This window comes from Salvelinus fontinalis, chromosome 11 (genome assembly GCF_029448725.1).
Source record: "Salvelinus fontinalis isolate EN_2023a chromosome 11, ASM2944872v1, whole genome shotgun sequence".
Lineage (NCBI taxonomy): Eukaryota > Metazoa > Chordata > Actinopteri > Salmoniformes > Salmonidae > Salvelinus > Salvelinus fontinalis.
Genome location: NC_074675.1, coordinates 29,456,350 through 29,470,488, shown reverse-complemented (window position 1 = coordinate 29,470,488; position 14,139 = coordinate 29,456,350). Strand labels below are relative to the sequence as shown.

Genomic DNA, 14,139 nt, shown 5'->3' with positions numbered 1-14,139 from the left:
GATGTGTGTAGAGGCTGGTCTTGTTCTGCATCCTCTGTAGAAGCCCCATGTCAGACGTGCTCTCAACCCCTAACAGAGGACAGACACCCCTAGACTGGTAACAGAAGATCACACCCTTCTTACTAACGAGCATCGGCTGGATAGATGAGGATTACACTCTCCCTATTCTCTGTTTGACTCCTAAAAATACCCCCAGACTCCTAAAAGAAGACTCTCGGCTAGTTAGATATAGCACAGCTAGCTCACTGTTAGTCTGTGTGAAGATCATACCCGATAGAGCACTGACAATTTCTCTCCCTTTCGGCACGAACGCTCTCTCACCCGCTCCTTCTCCGTCTTGTACCCCACTTCACCCTCCCTAGGCCCTTCACTTATTCTAAGACGGTTGCTTAGCAACTTTCACAACACAACAGTGTCGCTCTCCAATTTGGCACTTAGCTCTACTTATACCCGTGGTTTTACAACATGCGTCTGTGTGCATTTGTTTGAGGGTATGCTCTAAAGGTATATGACAGATCCTTCTCAGAAAACAAATATATATAGTCCCCTGGGCTTGTTAGAATAGCTTATTCTACAATAACTAAATATAGAGACAAAATAGAACAGATTTTTTACAACACATTAATTCAGCTTCAGCATAATACCGACACAAGAAAAGGCAAATCATTTGAGGTTTCTGTGTGAAACCGATAATCCACCTGCAGTTAGTTTGCCCTCTAGTGGTTTCCCTGGATTTGCAGTCAGACTACACCCGCAACCAGCAACGGAGAACTTGCAAAAAAAGCATTTAGTAGGTTACTTTACAAACAATATCACTTGTGCTACGACACAACCGTTCTTCCTATACAAATATTGTTAATCATTTTACCCCAAGAACTTGTAGGACTAAGGCTGCACGAACATCGGCTGTGCGCAGTAGATCACTTGCTAGGTGTCATGTTGACTCGCTGGGAAAGGAATAGAAAAAGTACAGACCGACGTTTGTGTTGGTCTGTCATCTCGTTCACGATAAAAATTTAAAAAAGACGTTTGCGGTATCCGTCTGTTTGTGGTTACAGCAATTATGCTAACTGCTTACCGATTTTAATACATTCAGAAACTACAATATTCACCATGGCTTTACAAAAATATACATTTACTGATGCATGTATAGCGATGCCACCAGCTTGGCACTTACAACAATAAAAAAAGACTAACACGAGGTAAACAGAACACTCCCGTAGAGCAACATATGAGTGGAAGGTAGATTGATGTACATTCAACCCAACACACAGGGCCTGGTCTGGCTGTGGTGGTCATCTGAACCTGAGAGGTTTTACAATTACATTTGGTTTGGAATTGGTAAGCTCCCTGCTAGCATAGTAGCACATTACCATTCAATTGTAATAGCGTGTTAGCGTGTTAGCGTTCACAATAGTTTGTATCTTGGCCTCGAGACTGGGGAAACTGTAATTCGCTGAATCCAAGGGACAACTCAATATATTGATTGCCATACTGTTAAACAGAATAAGTACTACTACTACATTTTCTTATATTGGCAGTTTGACATTTGGTTCAGTCCAGAGGAGGGGGGTTTGAACTGGGCTACTTCAGAATCAATCAATCACCACCACTGGCGGTGGTTCCTCTTGTGCCCCCTCGTTGGCTGGGCTAAGTGGTCCGGCCCACCACACAGTCAGAGCGTTGTCCTGTCTGACCTCTGGGGTAGGTGATAACATCACGACATCTCCCTCAGAGCCCGAGGAGTCTCCATCGCTACTGTCCCCCGGAGAGAGGAACTGGCGCTGCCCGCTGGACGACACCAGCAACGGCATAAAGGGGTGGACACTAGGGGGAGAATGGAGGGACGAGAGAGACGGGGCATTGAGAGAAAATATGAGCCATATTGAAATGACAAATACATTGCTGCCCCCAAACAGCAAGTGGGAGACCACTTCTAAAAATCGATTTATTTAGTATATTAAATCGATTCAGCAGTCAAACAATGTTAATAAAATCGTGCTTCTACACCTGCATTGCTTGCTGTTTGGGGTTTTAGGCTGGGTTTCTGTACAGCACTTTGAGACATCAGCTGATGTAAGAAGGGCTTTATAAATACTTTTGGTTTGGTAAAGCCTACCTGATGCCGTTGGTGCAGTCCCTATGGGCCTGGAAGTGGAGGTGAGGCTGCAGTAGCTCCTGGTTACCATCGGGGGGAGCTGTGAGGGTGTCCCACACTGACACCACCCCCTCTGTATCACCACTCAACAAGTACCGGCCAGACCTACACGCACACGGTCAGCATTAACAACGACACACACAGAGACAGACCGAGAGATAGTATAATATGAAGAGCAGTTATGAAGAGTATAACTATGTTATGAAGTTATGAAGAGCATAATATGAAGAGTAGATAAAGGGTGAAAGGGTATTAGGTACTAAGTCAAGGGTTTCTCAAATGGTGGAACGGGACAGGGGGCATTGGCGGGCTGCAGTTAGCTGTGAGAGTAGCAGGAAGACGAGATGCAGGGACTTACGGGTCCAGGTCGAAGTAGATCCGCTGGTTGGTGGCTACATTCCTTTTCAGAGAGAACAGAATCTTTCCCGGGTCCCTCAGGTCCCAGCACAGAATCTCTGGGTCCTACACACACACACACAGTCACGTACAGCTAACCTTGTGGGGACACAAAATTCAGTCCCATTCAAAATCCTATTTTCCCTAACCCCTACTCTTACCCTAACCCCCTAGAAATAGCATTTGACCTTAAGGGGACCAACAAAATGTCCCCAGTTGGTGAAATGTTTGTATACTATTCTTGTGTGGACCAATAGTTAAACACACACACTTCAAACACCTCAAAACGTACAAGAGCAATAATAACTCTGATAGTGAATGTGTGTATGAGTGTGTAAATACAGTATGTGTTTGAGAGAACCACCACGTTCTCCACTGTGACACTGTGCTCCTCCTACCCAAATCTCCCTCTGAGTGGTCTGTTTAAAAAGGACTACTTTTTCAAGCCCCATGTCTCCCTTTGAGGTTGTGTTTGCGTTCGGTCACCTTGCGACCCCCGGTGTACAGGTAGTGCCCGTCGGGTGAGAAGGTGAGGTGTGTGATGCCCCCGTGGTGCCTGGGCGGCAACAGGGCCAGCTGAGAGCCGTCCTGGCAGGAGTAGAGGCCTACGGTGCGGGAGTACGAGCCACAGGCGTACACAGACTGGCACGGGCTGAACGCCATGCAGGAGATGATCCCACTCTGACCCTGACCCTGCTTCTTCACTGGAGAGAGAACACACACTCAGCGTCCACATGGGTTCAGATCAACATATTAAGGACCGGTTCGGTTTGCGCTGCTGGTATAACTAATGGGTTATAAATCTAGGAAAATATGTTGTTACTTTACCCTTATTTTAGAGAACACATTGTCATTCATAGCAATGACCTGGGGAATAGTTACAGGGGAGAGAAGGGGGTGGGGGGGTAAATGAGCCAGTTGGAAGCTGAGGATGATAAGTGCCCCTACTCTTATGATAAGTGCCATGAGATCTTCAGTGACCACAGAGTCAGGATACCCGTTTAACATCCATTCCGAAAGACGGCACCCTATACAGGGCAATGTCCCTAACCACTGCCCTGGGGCTTTGGGATATATACAGGGGTTTCTTTATACCAAAGGAAAGAGTGGGATGCATATCAGATCATTTGATGCAGCTGCGTTGGAATTATTTGATAACTTGAAAGAAAAATACTGCACTTCCCAGGATCCCGTGTTTATTTTTTAAAATTTAACTAGGCAAGTCAGTTAAGAACAAATTCTTATTTACAATGACGACCTAGGAACAGTGTCCCTTGTTCAGGGACAGAACGACAGATTTTTTTAACCTTGTCAGCTCGGGGATTCTATCTAGCAACCTTTCGGTTACTGGCCCAACGCTCTAACCACTAGGCTACCTTGGCCCATTTATAGCTGATATTACAAATGATAACAGATATTACTCTGTCTACACTGTAAAGAATGAAAGAGCAAATAACATGGGGTGCACATTCTTGTTTTTGACCTAGCACTACACAGCTGATACAAATAAATCAAAGCTTGATAATGACTTGGTTATTTTAAATCCAATGTATAGTGAGTGCTAGGGCAAAAAAACACTAAAACGTGCACCCAGCCCCGGATCGAGTTCGGGAAACCCTTATCTACTCTACTAACCTACAGTGGGCCTTTCCTCACAATCTCGTCCAGGCCTGTCTGTGTAGAACACCCTCACTGTCTTGTCGAAGCCGCAGTAGAGCTGTGATCCGTCCGGGGAGAAGCAGAGGGAGTGGGCTGCGGTCAGCTCGTCCAGATGGTTGTAGGGCCTGAAGCTGGCACGCAGGTCCCCGTAGAACGCATCCCAGATATGGACCGGGTTATCACGACTGCTGCTGGCTATACTGGAGGAGAGGGAGAGATGGAGGAAAGGATGGATGGAGAAGGATGGTTGGAGACAAAAATATTGGACATGGAGGGAAGTTAAGGATGGATGGAAAGATGAAAAGAAAAAGAAATGGGTGGAGAGAGAGAAGAGGTTGAGGGAAATAATGGAGGAAGAAAGGAAACAAGTGTGGGTCACAACAGGACAAAGGAAGAGTCATTTTTTCATCTCCCTTGAAAAACAGACACACAGACACTGCTTTGTGCCAGATCCATCAGAGAGGACATTTCACTACTTCACTCCCCAGTCACTATTTCAGTTTGAATTTCATTCAGCCCCTCTTATCTATTCAGTAACAGTTTGTTGCTTTATAATGGACAAAAAAAAACGAGCCATCAACAAAGAGACATACTGTATGGCTTTTCAACTAACATAACTGCGGGGGGGGGGAACCTAACAGCCCAACACAAACGCTTAAATATCACTGTCTGAACTGAGGCTCAATTAGCCAAGAGGAAATTAGCCTGGGCGGCTCAGTGCTCTTATGGCACTGTGTCTTTGTTCTGTCTGTTGGGAATCCCCTCATTATAATGGTACAACACAGCTAGCCTGGACGCCGGCCCAGAAAGCAATTCAAAGGAGAAACACCAGTGACCATTCTACACTCTACGGGAGGGTACAGAGCATGGCTTTAGGCAGAGAGAGGGAGGGAGAGCGGGAAAGAGGGAGGAGGGAAAGAGCGAGGGAGAGCGTGAGAGAGAGCGGGAGGGAAAGAGGGAGGGAGAGCGTGAGAGAGAGCGGGAGGGAAAGCGTGAGAGAGGAGGGAAAGCTGGGAGAGAGGAGAGACAAAAAGAGAGAGGGAGAAAGATGGGGTGGGGAAAAGTGAGGGAGAGGGGGATACTTTAAACAGAAGCACTTCAATGACAAAAAACAGCCAAGAATCCCACTGCCCCTCACAGACCCTCACCACATGTTTGTAAATGATGTGATGTTTTTTACTATATCTACCAATCAGATCTTAGTACATTCCCCAGACACCCAAACAGGAGTACCCCTTGTCCACCTGTGAGCATGATGCAATGATGTCTTCTAAACGTATATTTCGATGGTTCATTTGACTCCCCGAACAAATGTTTAGGAAACGTTAGGGCCACGTCATCCCACCTGACTGACTCCACTCCGTAACCCTCAACACCACCAGACAAAACATCATGCTGTCTGAACACACACAGATGGAGTTCACATGGGGTGTCAGCCCCGACTATCATCCTCGTCCCCGTTACCCTGGCTCCTCTCAGGGTCCTGCTCTCAATCCCTCAGACAATCATCTCCTTGGGTCGTTCATGCTCTCATCCTCCACTCCCCCCTCTCTTTCGTCAACTCCCTTTCCTTTTTTCCTCATTCCCTCCAATTCTTCTTGCGGTGAAGAAATGTTCTCCGTTCCGTGTTGTTTATGGTTTGATCCTGCAGTCCTTGTGTACTGTCCCCCTTCCACCCCATGACCCCTCTCTTTTTCTCATTCCCCCTCCTTCTTCTAGTCTAGAGGATATGTTGCTTTCCTTGCTTCGTGGGGTGGACCACAACCCACGCTGGGCACTGATCAGAGAGGAACCATCGGAGGCAGTGTGAGGAGGGGTTAAGCGGTGTGCGCTGTTGGTAAGGAGGCCTCCTTACCAACCCGTAACAATGGCATTCTCCACGGTAACGGCTGGGCAACATTGATCTCAGCTTGCCACAGCACGGACGGGGTCATAATAATTACAGTGCTTTAAAAAAGGCCCTTTAAAAACAGTTCTGTTAAAGCTGCAATATGTAACTTCTTGGGAGTTCCAAACAAATAGCCAATACGTTTTCAAACACTATTCAACCATACCTCGCAAAGGGGGGCACCTACAGTATTGGTAGATGGGTGAAAATAAAAGCATACATTGAATACCCCTTTGAGCATGGTGAAGTTATTCATTACACTTTGGATGGTGTATCAATACACCCAGTCATTAGCAAGATACAGGCGTCTTTCCTAACTCAGTTGCCGTAGATTAAGGAAACTTCTCTGGGATTAAATTAAAACGGCAAAAAATGTGGCAAAGAAATTAACTTTATATCATGAATACAAAGCATTGCGTTTGGGGCAAATTCAACACAACACTGACTACCACTCTTCATATATTGAAGGATGGTGGTGGCTAGGGCTGTTGTAGTGACTGTATTACCACCACACTGGCAGTCATGAGTCACTCGGGCACCCGAGTGGCGCAGCGGTCTAAGGCACAGCATCTCAGTGCTAGATGTGTCACTACAGACCCTTGGTCGATTCCAGGCTGTATCATAACCATTTGTGATTGGGAGTCCCGTAGAGCGGCGCACAATTGGCCTAGCGTTGTCCGGGTTAGGGTTTGGCCGGGGTAGGCCGTCATTGTAAATAAGAATTTGTTCTTAACTGACTTACCTAGTTAAATAAAAAATGTCCGCAGTAAAAATGTTGACCGTTGAGTCATGGTTATCTCCTCTTATGCACATGCATTAACCTTTAACCTAACATTAGCCAGCTAGCCAGAATTCCTAACATACCATACGTTTTGCAAATTCGTATAATAAGAATTGTAAATTGTAACATAACCTACAAAAATGGATCATGGGCAAACAATTTTAATACATACCAAAACATTATACTAAATGGATCGTCTCAGATTTACGTACAGAATAATACAAAATTAGGGAATTGTCAGTAGAGCTCCGAGACAGGATTGGGTCGAGGCACAGATCTGGGGAAGGGTACCAAAAAAATGTATGCAGCTTCGAAGGTCCCCAAGAACACAGTGGCCTCCATTATTCTTAAATGGAAGAAGTTTGGAACCACCAAGACTCTTCCTCGAGATGGTCGTCTGGCCAAACTGAGCAATCGGGGGAGAAGGGCCTTGGTCAGGGAGGTAACCAAGAACCCGATGGTCACTCTGACAGCCTCCAGAGTTCCTCTGTGGAGATGGGAGAACCTTCCAGAAGGACAACCATCTCTGCAGCACTCCACCAATCAGGCCTTTATGGTAGAGTGGTCAGACGGAAGCCAGTCCTCCGTAAAAGGCACATGACAGCCCACTTGGAGTCTGCAAAAAGGCATCTAAAGGACTCTCAGACCATGAGAAACAAGTTTCTCTGGTCTGATGAAACCAAAATTGAACTCTTTGACTTGAATGCCAAGCGTCACGTCTGGAGGAAACCTGGCACCATCCCTACGGTGAAGAATGGTGAGGGAAGTATCATGCTGCCGTTTTTCAGTGGCAGGGACACTAGTCAGGATCAAGGGAAAGATGAACGGAACAAAGTACAGAGAGATACTTGATGAAAACCTGCTCCACAGCTCTCAAGACCTCAGACTGGGGCGAAGGTTCTCCTTTCAACAGGACAGCGACCCTAAGCACACAGCCAAGACAACGCAGGAATGGCTTCGGGACAAGTCTCTGAATGTCCTTGAGTGGCCCAGCCAGAGCCCGGACTTGAACATCTCTGGAGAGACCTGAAAATAGCTGTGCAGCGATGCTCCCCATCCAACCTGACAGAGTTTGAGAGGATCTGCAGAGAAGAATGGGAGAAACTCCCCAAATATAGGTGTGCCAAGCTTGTAGCGTCATACCTAAGAAGATTCGAGGCTGTAATCGCTGCCAAAGGTGCTTCTACAAAGCACTGAGTTACCTATGCATAGTCACTTCAATAACTCTACCTACATGTATATGTCACTTCAATTACCTCAACACCAGTGCCCCCACACATTGACTCTGTACCGGTACCCCCTGAATATAGCCCCGCTATTGTTATTTACTGCTGCTCTTTAATTATTTGTTATTCTTAGCTCTTACTTTTTTGGGGGTATTTTCTTAAAACTGCATTGTTGGTTAAGGGCTTGTAAGTAAGCATTTCACAGTTGTATTCAGCTCATGTGACAAATACAATTAGATTTTTTTCTTTTTTTAGTTAACTAGGCAACTCAGTTAAGAATAAATTCTTATTTACAATGACGACCTACCCTGGCCAAACCCGGACGACGCTGGGCCAATTGCGCGCCGCCCTATGTGACTTGCGCAATGCTGTCGGGGGTACGACAAATAAAAAAAATGTGATTCATATTTTCAAAGAGTGCATAAAGATTTTCCAACGGGGCTATGCAGTTGCTCCCAACGCCACTTGGGCACACTGCAGCATTCACTGAGAGGCTCTTGCTGCCAAGGGAATGCCTGACAGCTTGAAAGACGTTTTGGACACTACAGTGAAAATAGTTAACTTTGTTAAAGCAAGGCCCCTGAACTCTTGTGTATTTTCTGCATTATGCAATTGTATGGGCAGTGACCATGTAACGCTTTTACAACATACAGAAGTGCGCTGGTTATCAAGGGGCAAAGTATTGACACTTTTTTTTTTTAATTGAGAGAAGAGCTTAAAGTTCTTTACTGACCATAAATTTCACTTGTCTGACTGCTTGCATGATGACGAGTTTCTCACACGACTGGCCTATCTGGGTGATGTTTTTTCTCACCTGAATGATCTGAATCTAGGATTACAGGTACTCTCCGCAACTATATTCAATGTGCGGGACAAAATTGAGGCTATGATTAAGAAGTCTGCGCTCTTCTCTGTCTGCATTAACAAGGACAACACACAGGTCTTTCCATCATTGAATGATTGTTTGTGTGCAAATTAACTCAAGTGTACGGACAATGTAAAATGTGACATAGCAAAGCACCGGAGTGAGCTGGGTGCACAATTACACAGGTACTTTCTCGAAACAGACAACACAAATAACTGGATTCGTTATCCCGTTCATGCCCTGCCTCCAGTCCACTTACCAATATCTGAACAAGAGAGCCTCATTGAAATCGCAACAAGTGGTTCTATGAAAATTTTATTTAAATCAGAAGCCACTGCCAGATTTCTGGATAGGGCTGCGCTCAGAATATCCTGCCTTGGCAAATCGTGCTGTTAAGACAATGATGCCCTTTGCAACTACTTACCAATGTGAGAGTGGATTCTCAGCCCTCACAAGCATGAAAACTAAATACAGGCACAGACTGTGTGGAAAACGATTTAAGACAGACTCTTTCCAATACAACCCAACATTGCAAAGTTACGTGCAGAAGCACACCCTTCTCATTAACCTGTGGTGAGTTATTAATAGTTTTATATATAAGATGGCTAAATAAAGAGCAAAATATTTGATTATTATTATTTGTGCCCTGGTCCTATAAGAGTTGATTGTCACTTCCCACGATCCGGGTTGTGACAAAAACTCACACTCATTCTTATGTTTAATAAATGGATCGTATAGTGTGTATGTGGCAGGCTTACAATGATGTCAAAAAACAACATTTGAGAGTGCGCTGACCCTGGTGCTAGAGGTGCCACTGTGTGTTTCCATCTCCACCCCTCTCTTCTTCATGCCTTTCTCCAGTATGCAGAGATAGGGGCTGTCAACAATTTAATGAAATATTTTGTTATTGGGAAAACATGTTACTATCGATGTTCCCGAATTGATTTCACTTAGTTTCCCAAATGAAGCACTGGGTAGCTGCAGGAACAGGGTTGGAAAGCCCATGGCATACGGCGTTTGAGCGGAATAACACCTGTCACGGGGCGAAATAACCGGAGTAGCCATGAGTGAATTTGATAATGAGCCTTATTAACTTGCAACTAATTATTATTTACAAGATTAAATTGACAGTCTGATGGGTGAAAACACGATCACTTGATGAGAACAGCGTGTGCAGCCTGAGGCAAGGAACAGAGCATAAGCTTTTTTTGTAACTTCCTCAAATCCTCAATAGCCTGTAGTCGCACCATGTAGCCCATATATCTTTTGATTTCTACGACATTCTAAGGTTATCATCATTCACAACTAAAGTTGCCAAATAACTCTAAATCTAGTGTATAGGACCCGTTCCAAATGATCACTTTTACGCTGAACATAGACACACGTGTACTCTCGCTCTGGAATGGGAAAAATATCCTTTCTACGGTTTGGCGTATAGCCAGAAAACAGAATATGAGTTGGCCTACTGCGTTCTTCTCAAATACTTTTTCTTAATATCATGTTTCTTTAGACATGGCTAAAATAAATAATGGACTTATTTTGATGGCGTATATTAAATTGATTTATTATACTTTCTTTAAAATGTAGATGTTCCAAAAGGGGCATCTGCGGCGTGCATGTGCGGAGGCCTGGAGATAAACGCGTTTATGTTCATTAATGGTCAATTACCGTGAGACCGGCAGGCTTTTGCGAGACAATAACCGGTTGACACAATTTCATGACCTCCGCAGCCCTAGTGGTAGCTGCATCATGTTATGGGCATGCTTTTCTCCGGCAAGGACTGGGGAGTTTTTTTAGGATAAAAATAAACAAACACAATAGAGTTAAGCACAGGCAAAATCCTAGAGGAAAACCTGGGATCAGACTGCTTTCCAACAGACATTGGGAGACAAATTCACCATTCAGCAGGACAATAACCTAAAACGCAAGGACAAATGCACACTGGAGTTGCTTACCAAGACGACATTGAATGTTCCTGAGTGGCCTAGTTACAGTTTTGGCATAAATCTATGGCAAGAATTGAAAGTGGCTGTCAAGCACTTGAAGAATTTTAAAAGAATAATGTGCAAATATTGTACAATCCAGGTGTGCAACACTCTTAAAAGACTTACCCAGAAAGACTCACACCTGTAATTGCTGCTAAAGTTGATTCTAACATGTATTGACTCAGGGGTGTGAATAGTTGTGTATTTCATTTTCAATACATTTCTAAAAACATGTTGGGGTATTGTGTGTAGATGGGTGAGAAATCTATTTCATCCATTTTGAATTCAGGCTGTAATAACAAAATGTGGAATAAGTCAATGGGTACGAATACTTTCTGAAGGCACTGTAGCTTAAAGGGAAATAAAGAAAGATACGAATAATCTCCAGCACCACCCCAACATCAACATATGTGAAAATGGCGAATTTCTATGTTTTGTAGTAAAAAAGATAGAACGATCAAGTGTTTCCAATGACATCATTAACCAATTAGTAGGCAATGCCTACTCATAATTGGTCAAAATCACACCGATGACGTCATTGGAAACACTTATCTTCCTCTATCTTTTAACAATAAAACATTGAAATGCATCATTTTCACTTATGTTGAGGTGGTGGTGTTTAACAATTTTGAAGTCTCCCTTTAAAGCTGGAATCATTAAAGCTGGAATCCATAGCAGTGAAACTGCCACGTCCGTTATCGATATTAGAACAACAAAGACGTTATTTCAAACAAAGAACACTGTCCCCCCCCCCCCCCCCCTTAGACATCATTGCAGGCGTGATAGAACAGCTGAATATGTACCAATTTTTGAGGGGACCGCCGTGCGTTACTTTCCCCAGCTCTGCTTCGTCAGCAAAAAAACAAAACAGAAGCGGGACAGACAGTGGAACTGCTAACCATACTGCGGATTCCATCTTTAAAGTACTTTGTGACAACTGTTGACATAAAAAAATGGCTTTATAAATAACGTTTGATTGATTGAACTCACAAGCAGGAGTCAGGGTCCAGGGAGCTCATCTTGGGGTACCAGCAGTAGTCATAGATGGTGTCCCCCTCTGCCATCTTCAGCACTGGACTCTGCAGGGGAGAGAAGGGGAGACATGAGATAAATACTGTGTTGATCTCCAAGGGGAACCTAGCCATTTCAGTCAGTTACCCAGTGGTGTATTCATTAAGCAATACGTTTCGCAACAGAAAACAATTTGCAACAAAAACAAGTGTTTCTATTGGACAAATTCAGGTTGATCCCTCCCCGTTTGGTTGGCTTTCTAGTGAATTAAATCTCTGGAGCCTCACCATCTCAGTGAGCAGGTCCCAGTTGTAGCTGTAGATCTCAGGGGGGAGGTTGTAGACACGCAGCACATTGTCTGCACTGTTGGTCAGGATGCACAAGCCATCTGGGGCCCTGGAGAATTAACACAGTTACTTCTTCAGATAGCCTGTAAAGCAAAATGGATCCTAAACCACGTAATCAACCAAGGAACAATATTTTAAGAGGGAGCTACCATTTGCAGCCCTTGAGGTAGTTCTCAGGGAGGCTGGAGTACTCAGCCCAGGAACCAGTCAGCATCTGGGGGTTCTGGCTGAAATCGAGACCCAGGCTGCAGATAGGAGCGAGGGGATAAGAGTATGCCGCAGTACATGAGAAATACATAGATGAGGATAAACAAAACAGTGGATGGATAATTTAAAGGTTTAGACACCCAAATAGCACAGCTGAAATGGCTCTTCAAACCTCAAATCTCCATGTGCTTAATTCTTTAGCTTCTAAAGTATTTACCTAGAATAATCCTAAAATTCTTCACATACTTTTGTCCTTCGCTGGTGCTTTCAGCTGAGCTTTCCTGTTCCCCCTCTTCCACCTTCTCCTCTCCTCCCTCTCTCGTGCCGTGGTCCTCACAAGGACCTCCATTCTCATGGCATTCTACTTCTTTGGCTCCCACGTGTTCTTCTCCTCCTTCCATCACACTTGGCTGGTTGGCCTCTGTAAGAGATATGGATAAACATTAAGAATTAAAGACTATTATTCCATCAAGTCAAGAGGCTAGAGGCTATATTCCCCATCTTCTGTACCTTAAACTCCTCTTCTTTTTTTAACAAGTAATGTGAATCACACATGATAAGCATTGACTTAGAATATTTAGAGAGATGCACACCAGTGAATGAAGCTTTCCTGGAATACAACGACTGGTAACAACTTTACCTCCATTATGGGTCAGTACAGCCAAGTCTTCTTGCCCCAATCCTGCCTGTTCTATGGGTCCTCCATGTGTATCAGGGGGGTCCAGGCTGAGACTCAGCCCCAACCCCTCTCCACTGAGCCTGGGCTGCTTAGCTGCTGGAGGGGCCTCTTCTTTATTCGCCCCCAGTTCTAAGCACTCACCCTGGGATAGAGGTGGTGCTGATTGAGGAGGCTCGCTTTCCACCTCTGCCTCCCGTCCAACTTCTGCCACATCCCCACTTTCACCCCCCTCTACTGGACCAGACATCTCTCTCGATCACTCTTTCGTCCTATCCTCCGGTGCTTCCTCTCAAATCTTCTTTCCCCCGGCGTCACAGTGCTGAGTTGTATATCCTGGCTCCCTGGTGGTCTGCCTGTGTCAGACGTTAGTGTGGTAGGTGCTACTAGGGTGCTTCTTCCTGCACTGTGGATGTCTCAGTCTGGGGGAGGTTGTGGTCATCACAGCACCCACGGCACGGGACATTGGAGGGGTAGAGGGGTTGGCAGGGAGAAATTGAATGCGAACACACTACATCATTGATACACGTCAAATAGAACGCATCTAGCTAGCTAACAAACATATCACCAATCATTCAGCACTACATCACAATATCGACAAAATTACGCCATCGGTGTTAGAACGATATTAAATGCGAGGGTTGGTTAAATTACAGCTAGTTTAGCAATTAGCTAACTAGCTACTGGAAAACAGTTACAGATGGACAACTAGCGATGCTAACTAATGTTAGTTAGCTACCTCTTTGGTCGGCCTTACGGTTTTTCTATTAGGTTTCACAGCCTCTTCGGCAAAGGCGAAACTCTTCTTTACTGAAATAGAGTATTCGAATGACAACAACGTAGCAGCACACTGGACTTGGATAGCAGCAGTCACGAAGTCATGCTGCGAATTTGTAAACACAAGACACCGCCATGTTACGTTCATCAGAACTATCGCGAG

The 14,139-nt window shown here is 44.8% G+C and overlaps 1 protein-coding gene across 2 annotated transcripts; it reads right to left on the bottom strand.

The window, feature by feature from the left end:
- Positions 1-1,037: 1,037 nt before the first annotated feature.
- On the bottom strand, positions 1,038-14,126 carry LOC129865465 (telomerase Cajal body protein 1-like). Of its 2 annotated transcripts, XM_055938291.1 has the most exons (11): positions 13,939-14,126; positions 13,164-13,621; positions 12,770-12,944; positions 12,466-12,561; positions 12,257-12,365; positions 11,949-12,037; positions 4,190-4,413; positions 3,041-3,258; positions 2,517-2,620; positions 2,120-2,263; positions 1,038-1,827 (listed from the first exon to the last, which is right to left on the bottom strand). In XM_055938291.1, exons 2-11 carry the CDS (start codon positions 13,447-13,449, stop codon positions 1,596-1,598), a joined length of 1,677 nt encoding a protein of 558 aa, XP_055794266.1. In that variant the 5' UTR covers positions 13,450-13,621; positions 13,939-14,126; the 3' UTR covers positions 1,038-1,595. The 2 variants fall into 2 exon arrangements, with proteins under 2 accessions (XP_055794266.1, XP_055794265.1); XM_055938290.1 differs by lacking the exon at positions 13,939-14,126 and having other exon boundaries at positions 13,164-13,683.
- Positions 14,127-14,139: the final 13 nt, after the last annotated feature.